This window comes from Schistocerca nitens, chromosome 2, assembly GCF_023898315.1.
Source record: "Schistocerca nitens isolate TAMUIC-IGC-003100 chromosome 2, iqSchNite1.1, whole genome shotgun sequence".
In the NCBI taxonomy this organism is placed as follows: Eukaryota; Metazoa; Arthropoda; class Insecta; order Orthoptera; family Acrididae; genus Schistocerca; species Schistocerca nitens.
Window position 1 is genome coordinate 185,888,539 of NC_064615.1, and position 24,020 is coordinate 185,912,558.

General features: G+C 37.9%; 1 protein-coding gene across 1 annotated transcript in view; it reads left to right on the forward strand.

Annotated features, from left to right (window-relative positions):
- LOC126234906 (voltage-dependent T-type calcium channel subunit alpha-1G) overlaps positions 1-24,020 on the forward strand; it is a 790,867-nt gene that overhangs the window by 763,201 nt on the left and 3,646 nt on the right. Inside the window, exons 35-36 of the mRNA XM_049943646.1 lie at positions 2,589-2,841; positions 16,077-16,309. Coding sequence (XP_049799603.1) covers positions 2,589-2,841; positions 16,077-16,309 — 486 coding nt within the window. The remainder of the gene's footprint in view (positions 1-2,588; positions 2,842-16,076; positions 16,310-24,020) is intronic.

A 24,020-nucleotide genomic window follows, 5' to 3' on the forward strand; every position in this document is an offset into this window, starting at 1 on the left:
CTGCCGTTAGCCAGGATACAGTAGAATCTCAGGCTTCAGATTTTGCTGATGTGCAACTCTGAGTCTATTAAGTGTGTTCGGAACACACACATTTTCTGGACATGTAAATGACATGATGTACCAATTTTTTGAGCTGTAGATTGTCGAGTTTAAATGTCAGGGTGAGTCACATATCCAATATTAGTAAGGCATCTGCCCTCTTGAGAATGATTGTCGTTAGTCAATGCAATACTATGTGGAATGGAAGATCCTTTGTTTGCCTAGTAGAGGACTGCAGATATTGACAAGGGACATTCAATAAGTAATACAACACTTTTTTTTCTCAGGCAATTTCAGTTGAAAAAAAATGTGGAATTTAATTTGGGACATCGTTGAATATTCAAGCTTCAGCCCGCATAGTTTCCTGGATTTCCAATATGTGATGGTGCTAAACATAGCCTTCAAAATAATGTCCATAATGGAGGTGCATTCCAAGCAGAAAACTGTCATTGAATTTCTTTTGTTGGAAAGCTAGAGCATTAAAGATATTCTTAGGTGCTTGAAGAATGTCTACAGAGACCTGGCAGTGAACAAAAGCACAATGAATCATTGGGTGAGGTGTCTTAATTATTGCAACAAGGTAGTGTAAACCTGTCCAGTTTCTGTGTGCCAGCAGGCTGCACATTGGTGCAGTGTTGGAAAGTGCAGACACTCTCATTTGAGGTGACTGACAGACCACAATCAATCTGGGAGTCTGAAGGGGTTGTTCTGTTTGATGTCCTCCCTCATGGTGTATTGATCAACTCTGAAGTGTATTGTGCTACCCTCAGGAAACTGAAGACATGACTTCAGTGTTGTGCATCACCACAAAAATCCGGATGACAATGTCAAGGCCTCACACAAGTCTGCACATCTGAAGGGATGTCACAAAACTTCATTGGACTGTTCTTCCTCATCTAACCTACAGCCAGATCTCGCAGCTTCTGACTTCCTGTTTGGCCCAATGAAGGATGCACTCCGCGGGAAGCAGTATGTGGATAATGGGGAGGTTATTTCTGGATGTTTGCTCTGACAACAACCAGTAGAGTGGTACCATGTGGACATACAGGACCTCCCAACAAGGTGGCATAAGGCTGTCATATTGAAAGGCTATTATGTTGAAAAATAGGGTTTTGCAGGCAGAAGAGTGGGAAATAATATGATGTATTGGAATTGTAAATAATACCAACCTGCTTTCAGAAAAAAAGTGTTGCATTACTTATTGAATGTGCCTCATACATTAGAGCATGTGCTGACATCATGGCGAGTGCCATGTTGTGCAGTAAGCTGAGGAATGCTGGGATCTGCTGGAAGTTGCCTGCAGTGTCATTGGAAAGTGCTGGCGTCACACTGTAGAGAGTCAACTTGTTCTGTGAGTCGATGCTGCTCCCCTCTAGTGGCCTCTGGATCTATGGTCACAATGCTATATCCAGTTTGTGGGGCTCCACTTGCATTATCATCTAACAACAAATTATGTATCTGATCAGCAATGAGTAACTGTAAGTGTACGTTTGAGGCATTAATTACAACTGCAGCACAAGTGATGGCAAAAGGCTACTGGATTATCCATAACTGTTTAAGTGTGGTTTCAGACACTTTGGCATTACTCACAAAGGGTCAAAGATGATTCCAGAATTCAGAAGGTGATCTGTTGCTGATAAATTCACTTGTCAGAACATGTTGGATTTGCAGTTCAACTGGTTACATGTCCAACAAAGCACATTGTCCTTGAGATGCTTGTATCTGCACACCAAAGATGTGGTATGCACGATATCAGTCATCAGTCACTAGCAAATAGGTGAGAGAGTCCAAAGTGTTTAAAGTCAGGATGAATTGCAGGTTATCATCTATTATGCTATAGGTTTCAAAAGAAAGGTCCAGAACCTGATATCATAGTTCTAGCTGTTCAGTCATGTACGGCGGGGTGGCAAATTTTCAACAAGGCATGGTATACATGATGCAGCTTTTTAGTGAATTGTCCATGAGCTGCATATAGTGGAAAGTGCAGACCATGCGTGAGAAATTTATTGCCACTGATGGAATGTAGTCACTTCCTCCACAGTACCAGATGAAGTACCAAACAGGTGACCTGATGAGGTGGCACACGTGGTAGTATCCATATGTGTGATGCATTTGTCATCTGCCATGGTCTTGTCTGGGTCACCACATGTGGGAGCGATCATCCACATTAATATATGTATATTTTTAGTTACTCACACTTCATTCATTTGCTAAGACAATACATGAGTTATGCAAAGAAGATGCACATTGTATGGAAACATAAGCCACACAGGTAGGAAAGCACAAAGATCATGTCAGATCAGAAATGGAGATCAGTATTTTGCAAATAATAGAAGACATAAAAAAATACTTATCAAATGGTTTTATCATTTTTGTGGATTTCTAATACTGTGGTAATTCCACCCAAAACAAGTAGTATTGCATTGCACATCATGTGACAAAAACTGTCAAAGAATGCAAAAATAAATATATAATATAGCTTCAGTCAGAACTGGCATGACCTACAATTATAGTATATAGGATGAAGTTACAATCACCTTTATTTTCAGATGGAAGATGAATTGGACATGGAAGTGGAGTTAGAACGAGAACTTGCAGCAGAGCAAGAAGAACTCCTGGAGGAAGAGCAGCAAGAGGAACTACAGCGTGTTCTAGAAATGGAACTTGCAATGTCACAGCAACAACAGCAGCAGCAGCAACAACAAGAGATTCAGTTGCAGCAAGCCCATCCCACTCTCACTAGAGGTCGCTCTCTGCCAGCAGACTTCATGTTCACATCTCTTGATTCTGCAGCAGAAACAGGTCAGATTTCATCATAAACTTTTTAAAAAATGTAACTTGTGTGGCATCTTTAGTCTGGCATGATAACAGAGATTTTGTATGAACCAAAGAGTTTTAACACACAAAAAGCTAATCATTTCTTCAAAAATTAAAGAAAGATAATGTACCTACAGACTGCAAGAGTGAAGCTCTATTGAAATTAGTATTACTTCTTGCCACATTATTAACAAAGACTTCCAGTACTCCAGTGTAGACAATCCAGTGCAGACAATTAGATGAGTTGTAAAATAGTGGCTGCTGAGATGTCCTGTTGCTTTCTTTTGAAAGTCTAGGGGTCTCCAATTTCTTGCTTTATGTGTGCATTAGGTTGTCCCAAGCCATAAGAGATATTTTTTTGTGAAATCAAATATGCATACCGTATATTTTTTTCTGTTTGGCCTTAATAACTCACATGGTAAATATTACTTTGATTTAGTTACGATAACACCTGCTGACTCAATACCAAACACAAGTCGTAAAAATTTGTAAATATGGAAGGATTCTATAAGTTAATGTTTATTTATTAAATAAAACACCAATATGTCCAGATCATGTTTATTTACTGTTTAAAATGTAAAAAATATTATTCTTTAAATTTTCTTTTCAAAGTAAACTTTCTGCATTCAGAATAAATCTTCTGATGTTTTTGTATACAATGTAATAAAAATTACTTTTGTTCCTCCTGAACCATGAAAAAAACATGAAAATCTTGCATCAACTTGACTGCTCTTTCAGCTGTATTGTTCACTGCCCTCAGCATTGAAACCTGCTTTCTGGCGTTTTGAAATGAAGCATTTTTAACCGTATAATAGGACATTCGTAGAGAAAGCTGTCATCAATTTTAAGATGCTCTTCAATGACTTGTGTCTCGCTGGAATGAAGTTGTAGACATTTTTCTCTGAAATAAAAAAAAGAGAAAAATCACTTAACAAACTTGTGAAATAAACAGAAAGCTAAAGAAAGAACTTCTATATTTACTTCTTTAACTTACCATAACTGATTGCAAAGTTCTTTCTTTGATGGGATGTAAAATTTATAATGAGCTGCTAAATTCTCATTAATTCAATTTTCAACCATTTTTACTTCAGTTTCTTCCAATCATAATATTTGTGTCACCTAGGAAAGTCCTTAGAAAGTCTTCATAAGTGGGTTATACATCAAACAATTGTAAAATGAGAATTTCACAAGCTCACCAAAAATTTCTCAACTGTCAAATTCTCTCCTCATGAGATGTGCTTGCACCACTTGCTACTGTTTGCTAATGTCACAGTTGCATATAGGAACATGTCACTCTGCTGTAGAGGCTTTGTGATTGTCTGCTGTGGACTGTATAATTTTTATTACTATCAATATTACTCATGTACTCATCCCTGGATCATCTTACAATGGTAATGGATTTGTCATCTTAATACAATGAAAATAAATAGCTTGAAAAATGTATATACACATAGGCTATGCAGTTGTGCTTTAAGAGATTGTAGATTGTATTTTATTGATCCATTTGTCTACATACATCTTATGCATAAGACATTGGACAAGTCAAGTTATAAATATACAGGTTGAAAGTAATTTCAAGGCATACATATTTAAGCTTACAATAATACACTTTACATGTAAGTATTTATATAACACATTTCATAAATTTAAATATTCTTCAATGGAGTAAAAGCAGTGATGCTGTAAATATGACATTAGAGATTTTCCAAATGTATTGACCTCAGTGATAGCTTTTATGTTTTCAGGAAGTTTGTTATAAAGCTTAACTCCCATGTGAAAAGTACCTTATTGGCACAGTGCTGTGCTGATTTGGGTCATATGTAAGTTTCTGTTTTGTCTGGTAAAGTGCTCATGTATATCACAGTTTTTTTGTAGTCTCCGGTCCTTGCCTATTACATTTAATTTAAAGAACAAAAGGGTTTCCATAATGTATACACACGGTAATGGGGGAATACCAGATTTCTTAAACAGGGGTTTACAAGAGTCTCTAGGCTTGCACCCAAACAAGATTCTAATGGCCCTTTTTTGTAGTTTAAAAGTGCTATTAGCTGTTTTTGAGTTTCCCCAGAAGGTGACCCCATATCTAAGACGAGAATGAAAGTACGCATGATATGCATTCAATACTGTTTTCTCACTACAGCATGATTTTAATGAACAAAGAAGATAACGTGTTTTGCTCAGTTGTGCATTGAGATATTCAATATGCTTATTCCATCTTATGTTACTCTGCAGCCAAAGCCCTAAGAATTTGGTTTCAGTACTGTTACCAACTGGTTCGTCATTGATAGAGACTGATGGGATAAACATGTCCTTGTTAGGAACATTGTGGAATTTTAGAGCAACAGTTTTCTTACTGTTTATTACAAGCTGATTACTCTGTGCCCAGCTGCTAAGTTGTTTCATGACCGTGTTTACTGTCTGCTGTAACTGTACATCGTCGTCTCCTTTTAGAAGAATCGTGGTGTCATCTGCAAATATGATTGTTTTGTGTGCATCAATATTTAAGCTTAGATCATTTATGTACAGAAGAAACAGAAGGGGTCCAAAACGGATCCTTGGGGTACACCACATTTTATTTGTTTATAGTCAGATAAGTGATTAGATACAGTTTTTAGTTCAATATTTGTGTGCTTGATGCACACTGCCTGCATACGATTTGTCAGGAAGGAACTGATCCACTTGTTGGACAGACCTCGAATACCATATCTTTCTAGCTTTGATAGCAGAATTTTATGGTCCACCATGTCAAAAGCTTTTGACAAGTCAATAAAGACTCCTATTGTTTCCTGTTTTTTGTCCATCAGATTTAGGATGGAATTGATGCACTCATAGACAGCAGTAGTCGTTGACCTCTTATTTCTGAATCCATGTTGTTCATTACATAGGATGCTGTTTTTATTTATAAATTTCATAAGTTTCCAGTACTTTAAAAGAGATGCAGGAGGAAATTGTGATGGGTCTGTAGTTATTTACATTGTCTTTATCCCCTTTTTTATATACAGGAATAACTTTCGATGTTTTCAACACATCAGGGAAAGTGCCTGCCTGAAGTGAGCAGTTGCATAAATGTGTGAGTACTTCAATTAGGTTTGATGCGCTCTTCTTTAACATTGTTGCAGGTATACCATCAATACCTGCCGATTTGGAATTTTTTAGTCCTTTTATTGCTTTAGCTACTTCATCTTGTGAAACAGAACTGATGTACATTGATCCTCTACATGCACTTATTTTATATTCATTTGCCTGGATGCTCTTAAAGTTTGATTGTAACATATTTTCAGCGACACCTGTGAAAAAGTTGTTAAATGTGTTGGCTACTTCTAAGGGGTTTGTTACTTTTTTATTTTTATGTGATAGTGTTATATTTTTCCAAGGTTGTCTGTATTCTCCACATTCTTTTTTTATAACACTCCACATAGCCTTTGATTTATTAGCTGAATTATAAATGATTTCATCATTATGCATTATTTTTGCTGCTTTTATTACTTTTATTAATATTTTGGAGTATTTTTTATAGTATGCGCGTACTACAGGTGAGGAATTTTTTTTATTTATTTCTCGTTCAGCTACAGGCAAAGCGTGATACACTTACAAACATCAACATAAAAATTTAAATTAACATTAACAATGATTTACAATAAAATTTTCAGGGTTTCCAGCCACAAAAGTGCTTGGTCACTTATCACATGTATGTCCATCAGATTTCCTCCCTTAAGTCCGTGTACGTCGCACTCAACTATATGCTGCATGGTTTGACTCTCTCCGCACTCACAATTGGGGTCCTGGGAGAAACCCCACTTTTTCAACAAATATCCGCACCGACCAACACCTGTCCGCAGACGATTTAGAGTTACCCACACTCTACGTTGGAGTTGGAAGCCTGGAACTCGTTGAGATGGGTCCTCAATAAGGAAACTGTTATTCACTTTGCTTTCCTGCCATTGCTGTTTCCACAGGTTATCGATATCAATCTGTTGTTTGAGTTCTTTCCAGAAGGGATTTCTTGACATCAATCTGTCAGGGGGAGGAGGTAGGTCCCTGAACTTTTCTTTGTACCTCTGGATTGCTCTTTCACGTCTAATCGAGGGTGGTTCGATGTTGGCAAGGACGGGCAGCCAAGGTTTCGGGGTGGGTCTTACTGTTCCTGTTATGAGCCTCATTGTCTCGTTAAGTTGCACATCAATATATCTGACATGCCTACTGCGGGCCCAGACGGGTGCGCAATATTCCGCTACACTATACAGAAGTGCCAGTGCTGATGTGCGTAGAGTTTCAGTGGAACATCCCCAGGTTGTTCCTGCCAGTTTCATTATGATGTTGTTTCTTGTTTTCATTTTTTGGGCGACTTCGTACAGGTGGCTCTTATATGTGAGAGTGCGATCTAGCTTAACACCCAGATATTTTGGCGTTCTATCGTTTTTCAACAATTTACCTTTTATTTGCACTTTTAGCTCACGATTTGCATCTTTGTTACACAAGTGCATTATTGATGCCACGGATTTAATCGGATTTACTTTGAGGTGCCAGTTGTCATAATATTGTTGTAGTCGTTCCAGATCCCTGTTTAAAATTTCTTCCAGTTCTTCGAAAGTGTTGGCGTGAGCCGCGATAGCGATGTCATCTGCATACATAAAAGAACGAGAATTTTTTGAGTTACATATTTCATGAAGTAGTCCTTTCTTCTGGCATGAAACCCTTATTCCCTTTGTGATCCAGCTGTTTGTTCTAGAGTTTCCCCATATGTTTAATGTTTTCAGTGGGAATGCAAGTTCAAAGAAATGGGTTAATGTATCAATGAAAGTGTTGAATTTTTCATTTAGATCGTTCATTTTGTACACTCCTAGCCATTTTCCTATCTGTAATAAGTTGTTGAAGTAGTTCACATTATACTGATTATAACTTCGATATGCTGTTCTGAAAGACATGTTGTTAATAATACTGCCTTGTACTTTTATGCTTAATATTTGAGCAAGATGATCACTAAAACCTGCATTGAAAATTTTTAGTGAGGTGTTGTGTAAACTCTTCTTTACTAGAAACTGATCAAGAGCTGTTTGGCAAGTTTCTGATACTCGGGTAGCTGCTTTTACTTCAGCCTTTAAATTGTAGGACGTTGCAAGGTTCAAAATGGTCTCCCTATTTCCACTATTCGTGAGGAAGTCAATATTGAAGTCACCACAGATTATCAATTCACAATCCATTTTATTTATTTTATTTAGCAATGACTCCATTTTGTTTAAGAAAAGTTCAAAATTCCCGGACGGTGATCGGTAAACTGTAGCAATAACCAGGTTGAACTGAGTAATTTTTATAGCTGCAATTTCATAATCCTTTTCGACATTTGCCCTACTTAAGTCAGGTAGTGTAATAAAATCTACATTATCCTTTGTGTAAATTGCTACCCCACCCTGCTTGCTGTTTTTCCTGCAGTAGTAAGCAGCCAAGACAAATTTGTTTATTTTCATATTCTGGATTAATTCTGGGTTAAGCCAGTGCTCAGAAATGCATAACACTGAGATATCATTAAGCTCATGTGTTAATAGAACGTTAATTTCATCGATCTTATTACGCAGGGATTGCACATTATGGTGAAAAATTTTTAGTTCGGGCGTATTCATGATTTGGTAATTGGGAATCATATTTACAGCATCACATACCTCTAGTTTAAATTAGGAACGTCAGCAGTGTTGTATTTTCGTTCTTCTTTCTTGTTTATTTTGTTTTCCTCGCTGTTGGAAGGATGTTCAGGAAGTTGATAAATTGTTCTATCCCTTACAATTCTTTCTTTAATTATTTCACTAACACGATCACAAACAAATCTTTTCCCTTCATAGTTCAAATGCATTCCATGCTTTGTGTGCAGATTTCGATGCAGCTTGCTTATATCCAGTACATCGCACTTAGTGTATTGAGAACACAGTTTCCTTATTTTAATGTTTGTTTTCCAAATTTCTTTGTTTACACACGTATCATAAATCAGATCATGCCTATGAGGAAGTGTGGCAACTACTGTGTTTCTGCATTTATTAGCTTGTAAAAAATTCTGTAGCGTTTTCACGCAAACCTCTGCTTCATTTTTTGCCACATCATTTGAACCCATTATACAGACGATAAAATTTTCTTGCATTAATTTCGTCTGAGAGTTAATGTCTACAACATTTTTACATCCCGCTCCCGGTTTCACTACACTAGTCACTGCTATGTCGCGATTTTTCTCACGGAGCATGCTGGATAGATTCCTGCCATGACTGTCTGTTAGTAATAGTACATTACTCTTTTTCCCTGAAGATCTGTGTTTGTTGTTGACATTATTTGAAAAAACTCTATTCATTTTCAGTTCACTGACTTTTTCAAGTTCACGATCATTTGGAGAGTCGTTATCACAGTCACTTGTTTGCAAAACATGATATTTGTTTTTTTCCAAAAATGTGACAGTTTTAGCAAACTTTGTTGTTCTTTTTGTAGTTGGAACACTATTTTTGTACGGCACTTTTACCCACTCGGACGATATATTACTTTTGTCTTGTATCACTTCACTTAGTGTTGGCTTCGATCGCAGATCCCGATTTTCTTTCTTGAGTGAGTCAATATCGCTTCTTAAGGAACTGACTATGAATTGTAAGCTAGCAATTCGTTCTTTTAGCGTTGTTATTTCAGTGTTACAATTCTTACAAACTCCCTTTTTAACAGCATAACTATAACTATTTCTCAAGTTAGATTCACACACTTCTACACTCGCGGCCATATTCCCCATGAGGCCTTCTTCTTGTCATCCCCTCAGTCCACCTGAAAAACTGAGTCACCACAATGAGTGAGGTGTTGTACTCACAAGAAGGACAAGATATTACTATCATGTGCTATTGATATTGGCACATAATGTTCTTGTAAAAGCATTACATTATTGTAATGTGATAAATTGTTGTAGTTATACCCTTTTGTTATTAACCACTGTTTTGAATCCTCTAAGTAATCTTTGATTGAGCAGTATGTATTACTTATGAAGAATGGTTTGCCTGTCTTTTTAAATAGATGTATTTTAGAAATCTTTTCCATATCCTTGGGCAATTTATTATACAATTTTATTCCTTGATAGAAAATGCTGTTTTGGATTTTTGTATGTTTCTCCTTAGTAAATGTGAGTCAAAACTGTAAGTTCAAACTGGTTCTTGCTCCTTGATTTGTTGGTGAAATTCTTAGTTATATTTATCCTGATGTGCACAGCAGATTCGTAGGTGTACGCACTTGATGCAGTATCCAGCTTTTTTCTTAAAAAAAAAAAAAAAAGAAAAGAAAAGAAAAAAGTTCCTTACAATGAGCCCACATACTACTTCTAGTTATTAATCTTATAGCCCTTTTCCGCAGATTAAAAGTTGTATCCTTGCCTTGTGCCATCAAGCCCCAGAAGAGAATCTCCTAGCAAAGAAGTGAGTGCATGTAGCAATAGTATGTCATCACAAGACATTGGCTGTTGCAAACTGATGACAGAACCTTAAGAGAAAAGCATGCCAGTGACATTCTTTATGTCAGCATCTTTGTCAGTTAATTTCATGTTAACTAACAAGCACATCAATCCACAATAAAAACAAAATTTCTTTGTTTCAAGTCTTTTTGGTGTGTGGATTTTTATCCCTATACTCATTGGAGGTAAGAGAGGTAACCCAGCTATAAGAAACAATGTGAACTTGATTGTCTGAATAAACTGTATACACAAGATCACAAGTATACATCATGACAGCAAAGCCCAAAGATGTTAGCATTTATCATCATAGAGGCTTGGTGGACTATCAGTAATTGCTACAGGTGTATTGAAAAGTTGACTCTGCCACCTTATGTTACAACAGCTCCAAATGATACTGAACATAAATAAAATCATTCTCTTACACTAAATTCAGTAATTCTAATAATACTATGGCTGTATGAAAATGAAAGTGGTTGAATTGGCAATACTTCATATTTTAATGGAAAAGATGAAATGGCCGAGGCTGACCACTTAAAAGTACATAGTCAAACAATGGAAACTCGAGGTAGGAATATCAACAATGTAGGAAAAGACAGATTGCTACTTACCATAAAGAAGACATGTTTAAGTTGCAGACAGGCACAAATAAAAGATACTTACACAAAGCTTTCAGCCAAAACCTTCATCAGCAAAAGAGAAACACACACCATCCATACACACAAGCAAGCACACCTCATCTGCACATGATGGCCAAATCCGGAGCCATTCTAGCCTGAGCTGCTGGAATTGCCGGTCATTTGTGCATATGGGTCCCACAGACTTGAGCAATATTCTATAACTGGTCACATGATTTATTTGTAAGCTGTCTCCTTTGTAGACAGATTGCACTTCCCGATTATTCTACCATTAAACAAAGTTATTCACATGCTTTACACATAGCTGAGCCTATGTGATCATTCCATTTCATATCCCTACAAAGTGTGACACCCAAGTACTTGTATCAGTTGGCTGATTCCAACAGTGACTCATTGATACTATAGTCATAGGATACTATGTTCTTTTGTTTTGTGGAGTGCACAGTTTTACATTTCTGAAGATTTAAACAGGTTACCAGTCTTTGCACCACTTTGAAGTCTTATTGAAATCTGACTGAACATTCATGCAGCTTCTTTCAGATAGTACTTTATTATAGATAACTGCAAGGTCATGAATATGCAACATGAACAGCAGAGGTCCCAACACACTTCCCTGGGGCAGACCTCAAGCTACTTCTGCATCTGACAATGACTCTCCAGCCAAGATAACATGTTGTGTTCTTCCTACCAAAACCTCCTAAATCCACTCACAAATTTCACTTGATACCCCTTGTGATCGTAATAATGACAATAAGTGTAGGTGTGTTACTGAGTCAAATGTTTTCGGCAATCTGCCTTGATCAAAGGCTTCCAGTATGTCAGGTGGGAAAAATGCACGCTGGGCCTCACATGATCGTTGTTTTTAGAATTGATGCTGGCTGGCATTGAGGAGGTCATACTGTTTGAGATATCTCATTATGTTTGATCTCAGAATGTGTACTAAGATTTTACAACAAATCAGTGTCAAGGATACTGGACGGTAGTTTCATGGATTACTTCTACTACGCTTCTTGTAGATGTGTGACCCATGCTTTTTTCCAGTAACTGGGCACTGATTAGTATAGGGGCTAACTTAACCACAAATTCAGTATAGAATCTGATAGGAATTCCATCAGGCCCTGGAGCTTTGTTAAGTTTTAACGATTGCAGCTGTTTTTCAGTACCACTGATGCTCATACTTATTTTTCATTCATGTTTTCAGTGGTACAACAATTATATTGGAACAGTTTTCCTGGGTTTTCCTTTGTGAAGCGGTGTTTTAAAACAGAGTTAAGCATTTCAGCTTTTGCTTTGCTATTCTCAAATTCAGTTCCTGTCTCATTCACTAGGGACTGGACACTTAACTATGGTGTCCCTAACGGCTTTTACATATGACCAAAATTTCTTTGGTTTTAGTGAAATATCACTCGACAATATTTTGCTATGGTACTCATTGAAGGTGTCACACATTTCTCTCTTGACATCCACACATTTCATTCAGCATCTCTTTATCTATAGCCCTACACTTTGTCTTACACCTATTATGCAATAATCTCTGTTTCTTTAGAAGTTTCTTTACAGTGATTATATATGATGTAGGTTCCCTCCCATTATGAACTGTTCTGGGTACGTATCTATCCAGTGTATGGTCATCTATTCTTCTGAACTTGAGCCATAGTTCATCTACATGCTCCTGCCCTGTGCTGAAAGTTTCAAGTTCGTCAGTGATGACACTACTGGTTTTTTATCTAGTTTACTGAACATATGTATCATTCTACTAGTTTCAGTTGTACTTTGGTAACCATTGTTGCCACAACCATGTTATGGTCAATAGTTTTGATGTTGACATCCTCAAAGAGGTCAGGACTAATTGTTGCCATTAGATCCAATATATTTCCATAATGAATTGGGTTCCTAACTATCTGTTCTAGATAGTTTTCAGAGAAGGCATTTAGTAATTTCTTTAAAGTCAGTACTGCCATTAGACTGTTTTTTATTTACAGTGTTACATTTACACGATCATGATTTTGGCTTTACAATGCCATTATCAAGTGTTTTAATGTTATACAGTGCGAAGATGGCATACTGTCGTATTTAAAATACACTATTAGACACATTGTCAGGTCAATATTTCTGGTAAAAGCCCAATGTGTCTAACAGTTTTTTTTTCCCCCCCACTCAGTGATAAAATAAAGCAGTAGGCTTTTACCAGAAATATTGACCCTTAGACAATGTGTCTAATAGTGTATTTTAAATACGACAGTATGCCATCTTCGCACTGTATAACATTAAAACACTTGAAAATGGCATTGTAAAGCCAAAATCGTGACCGTGTAAATGTAACACTGCAAATAAAAAACAGTCTAATGGCAGTACTGACTTTAAGGAAATATATTATGACTGTGGCCCCACATTATGGGAAAAAAACCATTTAGTAATGTTTCACAGGAAGTTTTGTCTCGCCCACCACTAACAAAACTGTAATTCTTCCTATTGATTGTTGGATAATTATGTCTCCAATGATGATTACAGTATGACCAGGTAACTAATGTAGAAGTGAACTGAGCTTTTCTGTAAAGGTTTCAGTTACATCAGGAGATGAGTCTCTTGGGTGATAAAAAGATCCAGTTATCGTTTTGTGTCCTCTCCTGATACTGAGTCTTGCCAATACAATCTCACATACAGCTTCAATTTCTATCCTGATGAATTTGAGTTTCTTGTCTACTGTGACAAATACACCACCTCCATTTCCCATTTGCCTATCCTTTCAATATACTCTTAAATTTTCCATAAAAATCTAACTGCTATCAATTTCAGGTTTCAACCAGCTCTCTGTACTTAGTATTATGTGAATTTCACAGCTGTTCATGAGCACTTCAAACTCTGGCACTTTGTTGTGAATGCTTCAACAGTTTACCATTAGGATTTTAATACTCACACCTGTGGGAGGTATTTCTTTCGATCTTACACAGTTACTTCTGGGTTTTCTACAGCTGTCATTATCTGTATTGGATAGAGTGCACCACAGTTTGCAGTTGGTTGCACACTGTTCCCTCAGTGACTGTTGGAATATCCTTTTCAGCTTGTTGAATGAGGCCCCCGGGCATACCCACTGAGTGCACATAGTGTCCATACCTGTCTCATGCTACTCCCTAAGGGCTACAATCATTCTTCTTCAAGATGATTTTTATGTGTTGCTTGTGTTGGTGACCAAAACTCTCATGAGAGACCATGACTGTCATGACCAGTCATCATCTTTTCCTGAGTCACTTTGTCTTCAATTTTGATACTTTTGCTATCAATTCTCTTCCAAAAACCATTTCTTGCATCTGCTTTTGTGGACAACAAAGGAGCACTTGCTTCAGGAACATAAAGTACATTTTTCAATTCAGCATTTTTTCTGGCATTATTCAACTGCTTCTCTCTCTCTCCAACAACGAATTTTGTATACAATACAAGGTATAGTTTATTTACATTGTTGTGATTTGTGGCACTACTGTTGCAGTACTAAGAGTATACTTCAACACATTTATTGACTGAGGCACCAGAAACATGTATCAGAAGTGCAACACTCTTTTGAAATTGATTGATGCAAGTGTTACTATCTGTCTTGCTCAACACACTCTGATATCCAGTGGTGCACTTACGACAACGAATTTTCATATTGCGTATTCAAGATTGTTTTTAAAGATTGCAATATCTTCACTTTTACATCACTGAATTTTCTTCTTAGGACCATTGCGCGCAGCAACCACAGTTGACTCAACTATACTTTGAATGCAATTCAGTCGTTCACAGTTTTTCAATCAAATGGTTCATACTTAAACTTTCAAAAGCAATCATTTCCCACTGGTCTAAATTGCCACTTTCTTTGCCTAGTGAGGATAAAACTTGACCATTTAAGATTCTTTCAGGCAAAACATTTTTCTCATGCTTCTGCAGTCATCGTTCAAATCCACAAAAACCTTTCTTTCAGACAAAACATTTTTCTCATGCTTCTCGAGCAGCGCGGTCTATTGCCCAACAAAATTATAGCAGTTCTGAAATGAATGCCGTGAAGTGTTTCCTTCAGTTTATAAATAGAGTTGAAATTATGAGGGCTTAAGTCAGGGGAGTGTAGTAGGTGGTACAGCACTTAGCAGCCCCATCAGTCAAGCAAATCAGTAACAGCTTGCACTGTACGTGCTTGAACATTTTCCTGCAAAATGATGGTCAGGTCCTGCAGAAAATGTCATCACTTCTGTCTCTACACTGTTCATTTTCGGAACATAACCTACGACCAGCTTAGAGACAGAAGTGATGACACTCTCTGCAGGACCTGACCATCATTTTACAGGAAAATGTTCAAGCACGTTCAATGCAAGCTGTTACTAATTTGTTTGACTGTTGTGGCTGCTAAGTGCTGTACCACCTACTGCACTCCCCTGACTTAAGCCCTCATAGGTTCAACTCGATTTCTAAACTGAAGGAAACACTTCACGGCATTCGCTTCAGAACTGCTACACATTCGTTGGGCAGTATACCGCGTGGTTCAAACTGTCAATACAACTGGCACTGCTAAGAGTATCCTACAACTTACACATTGCTGGCAGTGAGTTACACACAATGCTGGTGACTACTTTGAAGGTCAGTAAAACTTTGAAACATGTATCTATTTTGTATGAGCTGTAAATAAATAGTTGCCACTGTAAAAGTTCCAACCCTTGTACTTTCAGTTTACCAGTTCAAAGATTCAGTTGTACCCACGTAGCAAAGATACAAAAACTCACATTACACAGATGTGACAATTATTACACATCATATTTTTCTTTTCAATTATTTTAAGAATAATGAACAAAGAAATTTATGGGCTTCAACTGTAAAACTTAAAAGCATCACTCCAATATTGGAAGTACATTCCTCAAAGCAAATTAATCCTTTCTTTTTTAAAAAGGCTAATCTTTTAGTTTGTATTTATATGTAACATATACAATGTCTATCAGCTACAAATGACACTAATTGCCTCATAGGTAATAGTTTTGAAGGAATAATGAAAGAATCTTTGGATCCAAGTAACTAAAACAGATAGATTCATACTTCACGTTTTCCTCCTAATTTATTTTACTGTAAGCATCTTGAAATGTGTTAAGATAACACTTTCTCAATAGATGAAGGAGTACGTGGTATGAATGAGAGGCGCAGAGATTCCACTGAGCTTCGCAGCAGACGTGGAGCACATAATCGACGCCGGCAGACTTTTCACTCTCATCAGGGGCCTCTTCTGCCTCCCAGCATTCCTCCTGCATATCCTGCAACTGAATATACAGCTGTCTACAAAGCAGCCAGTGACATCAATACTGATACAGTTGAGGAAAATGCTGAAGAAGAATCGCCAAACTGGGTAAGTAAGGTACCTAGTACATAGTATCCACTAATTTTACCCCATACTTTCTTTGAAGTAATACACAGGTACGAACTACTGGTATATGGAGTGACATATTTCACACAATTCATTTGTTTCTGGATAATTATATTATTTACAAGTCATATATTTTAAAACATCAAAATCTTTCAGTGTTACACAATCTTGTTAGCTCAGTGTCCTTTACGTATGTTAAACACTTGCCAGGATAGATAAGAGCATTAAAGCATCCCCTTCCAGGACATGGATGTGTGCCAGCTCCTGATCAATCTGTCTCATAGATTAACAATGAGGGCCGGCATGCTGGCCAGTCTGAATGCAGCTTATAGGCACTTTTGCACGTCCACTTAGATAAATATTTGTCTGTTTCCCAGGTTTTGCCTCAGTTGTTTGATGTGCTAACACGCTGAAAAACTATGTCACATTTGACCATGTGATATCACTAGACACAGATAACAGTGGTAATTGGATTCCCCCTCAAGTAGGGGGCAGGGTGGAGCTTGAAGGCAGCAGTAGCTTTAAAATGTCTTTCGGGGTCACAATCCCATTGTAATAATAGCCTAAATACAGGTATTGTTCACCGTGGATGTGATGATGATGATGATGGTATATGATTTGGGGGGTGCTCAACTTCATGGTCATCAGTGCCCGTACGAATTCCCAATCTTTTCACTGCCCAGTTTCACCAGTTTCCTGAATGATGATGAAATGATGAGGACAACACAAACACCGAGTGTCTGGGTGAAGAAAATCCCCAACCTGGCTGCGAACAGTACCCAGGACTCGGTGATTCAGAGGCAGCAAAGCTAGCCGATAGACCACGAGCTGTGGTCGGTTCACCGTGAAATTACAGAAATATCATGCCAGTCACAAACAGCCTTTGGCTGGATATAGGGTACTAGAATGAATGGATGGGCTGTACATATGTTAAATAACCAGTTTCACTACTGATTGAAGTTACTGTTGTTAATCAGCACATCAGTCAGTTCTTAGTACACAAAATGCACCAAGGTAAAACTAAATTCAAAGCTTTTTGGGAACATATCCACTATCTTAGCTAAAAGGAGATGAAATTTAACTGCTTGAGGTTCCTTTGTGGACCTTCTCCTGTTCACAGTAGCCCTTGCTTTCCACTTCAGACTGCCACAGCATGAGGTTTTCATCACCAATTTGTCTCTCTTGATATCAGTGTCAGGCTTGAGTTGACACAACTGATATGTATGTATATGATTATAAAGTTGTTTGTCGAATCTGACTTGCTTTGAAATTGCTGCTTAGTGAGCCTACATTTGGCTCAAATTTCTTGTGAAAGATGATGATTTATGTTGGAACACACATTCCAAAATGAGATTCTTCCATAAAGTCTTATATATGAGCCTTCAACATGCCAAAGGATTATAGTACTGCACTTTTATTATTGTTATTGCTTCATGTTATAATGAAAATAAGCTCTGTAAGTCAGTAAGTAAATTTGGTATCCTCAACTGACTTCAGTCTCTTCTTCCCTTCCTAGTCTCTCTTTCTCAGTACCTTAAGATGGGGAAATATCAGACACAAAGGCTATTTCGGACGGGAACAGTGTATTTCTGTACTTACCTTGGTATCACTGAATGCAGGCTTTTATTTCACACGCACATTTTGCGTACCTTAATTATTGTCAAGCATATACAAATACACATTGTTGCAGTTGGAAGTTGAAACAGTGGTGTTTAGCAGGTTACAGTGCAGTGTGCAATTGTTGTTGCTAGTTATCTGTATGCGAATACTTTCATCATTGTACAAGAAGAGGAAAAATTGGTAAGCCTAATTTGCTTATAGTTTACTTACTTAAATGTTAAGAAGAAAACGTAAATGCAGTTTGTCTCCACATCTCACTTTCACTAGTGACTAGTAAACTATTTTTAGATAACTACAAATATTGAGATAATATCGGACAGTGCCACGTACTTACAAAAGGAGGCTTGGTGCTCTTCCAAGGTGATCATGAAAATCTTGAAAAGGTGGTTTGTTGCTGTAAGATCAGGAAAACTATCGTACTGAAAGATGTCAAGCAAATTCAATGTACCATGTTCAACATTAGAGAATAAAGTTAATAATACAAACCCTCTAGTGATTGGAAGGCCTTCTGTCTTAAGTACTATTGAAGCGAACACACTTGTCTGTGGTATTTTAAGGCCTGCACATTGGGGTTTTCCTTTTACCTCTGATGATGTTTGGTACATAGTGAAAGGATATTGTGATAAATGTGGATGAAGGGAAAATCGCTTGCCTTGTAACACGAGAGGGATTGAGTGGTCGCGTTCATTCTTACAGCATCACTCTGCCATATTAAGTGTCTAGCTATCTGATAACATTAAAAGGCAATGTGCCGAAGTGAGTTAGAGACACTGAAATCATATTTCCCGAATGTTGGTGAAAAAATGTAAAATATTGATCCCAAAAATGTAATCAATTATGGCAAGACCAATCTGTGTGATGACCCTCAGAGGAAGCATATGATAGAAGGGGAACAAAACATCCTGAAAGGATCTTAGATTCTTCTACTGCCACGCTGCTCTGCACTTAGATTCTTCTGCCACTGGGGATGGAAAACTATTACTTCCCTATGTGTTCTTCAAATTGGAGCATATATGGGACACTTGACAAGAAGGAGGTCCAAAGGAACATGCTATAACCACAATAAAAGTGGATGGTTTTATCTGTCTATATTTGAAGACTGGTGTATTACTATTGCAGTGCCTTACCTGAACTCAGTGGATGGGGAGAAAGTTATGATAGGAGACAACCTTTCAAATCACATTTCACTGTGAGTAATTGACAAATGTGAGAAGAATAAAATCTCTTTTATTTTATTGCCACCAAACAGTACTCATATTTTGCGGCCATTAGACATAGGTTTCTTCAGACCTTTAAAAGTTGCTTGGTGGGCAGTGCTTATGCAATGGAAGAAAAGCTCCTGCATTTCGTGCAATGGGATTAATTCCATTTGACCCTGAAAGAGTCCTCAAAAAATTACCTGATGGAAGTCATTCTCAAAACAGTTCTGTAGAAGCCTTGTCTTCAAGCTTTGAAGATATGCTTCAGAATGTTCACTATGGAATGAAAATAACATGAGTGTCCAACAAAAGTGAAAATTAGATGTTTCCCAACGAAAATCCATTTTATGCATCGATAAGAGAAAGATATATAATGCTGACTCAGTGTCTGAATTGCTTGTGAATAATGATGTAATACCAACTGGTGACAAAAGCAGCAGTGAGGGGAAGCAGTTTTGGAAGTGGAGGCTTTTGTTCTTGTGGATTGTCCACAAATGTTTGGGGGGAAGCAGCAAAATAGGCAGTTTGTTGGAATCACAACAAATGTGGGCACAAAAGAAGTGGAAGTCAGATTTCTGCATCCATTTCAAGCAGCAAATCTGTATTTATTTTTCCTGCCATTCCAGATGATGATACTGTAGACAAAGACCAACTTGTAAGAGTGTTGCTGGCTCAAAGAGAAGAAAAGGGGGAGTTTTCTTTCACTGAGAACATATTGTAGATTATTATTTATTTGTTGTATGAGTAGTTTGCCTTAATTAATGAAATATTTTGTAAATATGTCTGTGAAAGTTTTCTGAATATGTGTCAAACATTTACTGAAGATGTGTAGAATATTTTGTAGCCATCTGCAAAAAATGTTTTCTAAACACGTAAAATGTGTTTCTAAGTATGTCTATTTTTTAAAAAGGTAGTCACTGTACAAAATTATCCCATTAGATGTAATATGGACCTTTGTGTGTAAATCCAATGAATGTCAGAAATTATCCCATCCTGGGGGTAACATCAGACAGTTTTATTTGTTGGATTCTAACTAATTAAAAATATTTGTGACTGAAGTTCTTTGATCATATTATTCTCCAATCTCATCCAAAATATCTTGCACTTTTTGTCTCAAGAATTTAATATTCTTTATAAAGTTACCTTAAAGAAAATGAAAATTCCATCTGATATTACCTCATCTTGCAGTATATGAACAGAAGAAAGGAATCAATCAATGTAATTCCTTAACAAATTGGTCCATCTTCATATATTTATTCTGAGCTTACCAGTATCAGAGTCTTTGGAGCTAGAGGTTCCTTTATTACATTGTATAAACATAGATGCCTTTCCCAGCAGATTTGTTTTTCCTGCCATGAATGAATTTTTTAAAGTTCATCAAGCAAATATTTCCAACTTATAGAGGAATTCTCAGTATTTCAAATGAAAAATAAGCACTCACTTCTTTAGGTGTCCTTCCGGAGAGTGCCCATTGTTTCATAAAAAGTTTCTCCCAAACAGTAAATCCTAAATAGTTTTCTTCTAGCTCAACCAACTATTCACTATACAGTTTTGCAATCCTTACTTTGTAACTTGCCTGAGTGTGCATATCAGAACTGAGTAAATCTCCCTCAACCCCCAGCTGTTCAGTGAATAATGAGTTATTTTCCAACTAATGCCATAATCGTACCTGTTCAATATCCACTGCTGATACAGGCCTTTCCTATGGATTACAGTCTTCACCTCTGCACATCCATGTTGCTTCTGTGTATCTTCCAGTCTCATTTGCCACTTTAGATTAAGTCATAGTGTCAGTGTTTTCTTATCTCTTGGAATCCACCAAAGGATTTTTTATGTGGATTTACATTCCAGTCACTTGGGTATAAGTTCCCTCCTGCTCCAATTCATTTTCAGAACAGTCATTATGTCTTCTACTCCATTCTATTCATTCTGTCTCTCCCGATAATTCAAAACATGCATATCTTCTCTGCTTGCCCTGATACCCTCAGTTCTGGGGTGTTCTTTTTCTTCATTAAAAGTCCATGTCTCATTCCCATTAAGTAATAACTGGTTCCATATATTGATTGTAAGCTTTCCTTTTGAATTACATGGAAGCTTGGTTTTGACAATGGCATTTAATTTAGCACTTTTGATAATGTGATATATAAGGATAGAATTGTTTTTCCCTTTGCTACATTCAGCAATCTATTCATTGAAAATCATAAAATGCTTTTTTAATACACATTAAAAATATGAATTTGTTGTTTAATTTTTCATCTTTAAGTAGTTTTTGCCATTTATTATTGGCTCCATCATCATCAACATACCAGTACATAATATTATCCTGGAGGGGTTTTCTTCTTTGCATATAAAAATCACATTATTGTGGTCTCTGCAAATGTTTCTGAATATTATTCTGATAATGTACAACGTGAATTTATTTAGATCCAAATAGTTAACACCATTAGTTTAAAATGTTGTGGACAACGTAATTTTTCTGTAATGAATTGGTTTTTGTAACAGGAATAAATGTTTCTAAACTTCCACTTAGCCTTTCGAATCATGGCTATTGTAGCTGTATGATTACACTGTGAGTTACTGATTGTATGTACTAGCATTACATCCTTCTTCTCTGTCAGTATGACCTCAAATGTTATGAGTACAAGGTTCATCTATGAGAATAGTGTATTCTAAGCCTATAGACTGATACCTATTTTTAATCAGTGTATAGCCAATCCAGTTGCTCCAATAGTCTGATGGCAAAGTCATGCCAGAACCAATTTACGTACTATATCATGTAACATGGGTGCTGTAACACTTGACTTAAGTTAGCATCGGAACAGTAATGCAATTTGTGTAAGTCAGTTTTGCAAACTATTTTCATTTTTGGTGGTGCTTGGTTACAATAGCATTTGAATTATCTTATGCAGCTTAGTATGTAGACAATATAATAGAAGGAAACATTCCACGTGGGAAAAATATATCTAAAAACAAAGATGATGTGACTTACCGAACGAAAGCGCTGGCAGGTCGATAGACACACAAACAAACACAAACACACACACAAAATTCAAGCTTTCGCAACAAACTGTTGCCTCATCAGGAAAGAGGTGAAGGAGAGGGAAAGACGAAAGGATGTGGGTTTTAAGGGAGAGGGTAAGGAGTCATTCCAATCCCGGGAGCGGAAAGACTTACCTTAGGGGGAAAAAAGGACAGGTATACACTCGCACACACACACATATCCATCCACACATATACAGACACAAGCAGACATATTTAATGACAAAGAGTTTGGGCAGAGATGTCAGTCGAGGCGGAAGTGAAGAGGCAAAGATGATGTTGAATGACAGGTGAGGTGTGAGTGGCGGCAACTTGAAATAGCGGAGATTGAGGCCTGGTGGGTAACGGGAAGAGAGGATATATTGAAGAGCAAGTTCCCATCTCCGGAGTTCGGATAGGTTGGTGTTGTTGGGAAGTATCCAGATAACCCGGACGGTGTAACACTGTGCCAAGATGTGCTGGCCATGCACCAAGGCATGTTTAGCCACAGGGTGATCCTCATTACCAACAAACACTGTCTGCCTGTGTCCATTCATGCGAATTGACAGTTTGTTGCTGGTCATTCCCACATAGAATGCATCACAGTGTAGGCAGGTCAGTTGGTAAATCACGTGGGTGCTTTCACATGTGGCTCTGCCTTTGATCATGTACACCTTCCGGGTTACAGGACTGGAGTAGGTGGTGGTGGGAGGGTGCATGGGACAGGTTTTACACCGGGGGTGGTTACAAGGATAGGAGCCAGAGGGTAGGGCAGGTGGTTTGGGGATTTCATAGGGATGAACTAACAGGTTACGAAGGTTAGGTGTATGGCGGAAAGACACTCTTGGTGGAGTGGGGAGGATTTCATGAAGGATGGATCTCATTTCAGGGCAGGATTTGAGGAAGTCATATCCCTGCTGGAGAGCCACATTCAGAGTCTGGTCCAGTCCCGGAAAGTATCCTGTCACAAGTGGGGCACTTTTGTGGTTCTTCTGTGGGGGATTCTGGGTTCGAGGGGATGAGGAAGTGGCTCTGGTTATTTGCTTCTGTACCAGGTCGTGAGGGTAGTTGCGAGATGCGAAAGCTGTTGTCAGGTTGTTGGTGTAATGGTTCAGGGATTCCTGACTGGAGCAGATTCATTTGCCACGAAGACCTAGGCTGTAGGGAAGGGACCGTTTGATGTGGAATGGGTGGCAGCTATCATAATGCAGGTACTGTTGCTTGTTGGTGGATTTGATGTGGACAGACGTGTGAAGCTGGCCATTGGACAGGTGGAGGTCAACGTCAAGGAAAGTGGCATGGGATTTGGAGAAGGACCAGGTGAATCTGATGGAACCAAAGGAGTTGAGGTTGGAGAGGAAATTCTGAAGTTCTTCTTCACTGTGAGTCCAGATCATGAAGATGTCATCAATAAATCTGTTCCAAACTTTGGGTTGGCAGGCCTGGGTAACCAAGAAGGCTTCCTCTAAGCGACCCATGAATAGGTTGGCGTACGAGGGGGCCATCCTGGTACCCATGGCTGTTCCCTTTAATTGTTGGTATGTCTGGCCTTCAAAAGTGAAGAAGTTGTGGGTCAGGATGAAGCTGGCTAAGGTGATGAGGAAAGAGGTTTTAGGTAGGGTGGCAGGTGATCGGCGTGAAAGGAAGTGCTCCATCGCAGCGAGGCCCTGGACGTGCGGAATATTTGTGTATAAGGAAGTGGCATCAATGGTTACAAGGATGGTTTCCGGGGGTAACAGATTGGGTAAGGATTCCCGGCGTTCGAGAAAGTGGTTGGTGTCTTTGATGAAGGATGGGAGACTGCATGTAATTGGTTGAAGGTGTTGATCTACGTAGGCAGAGATACGTTCTGTGGG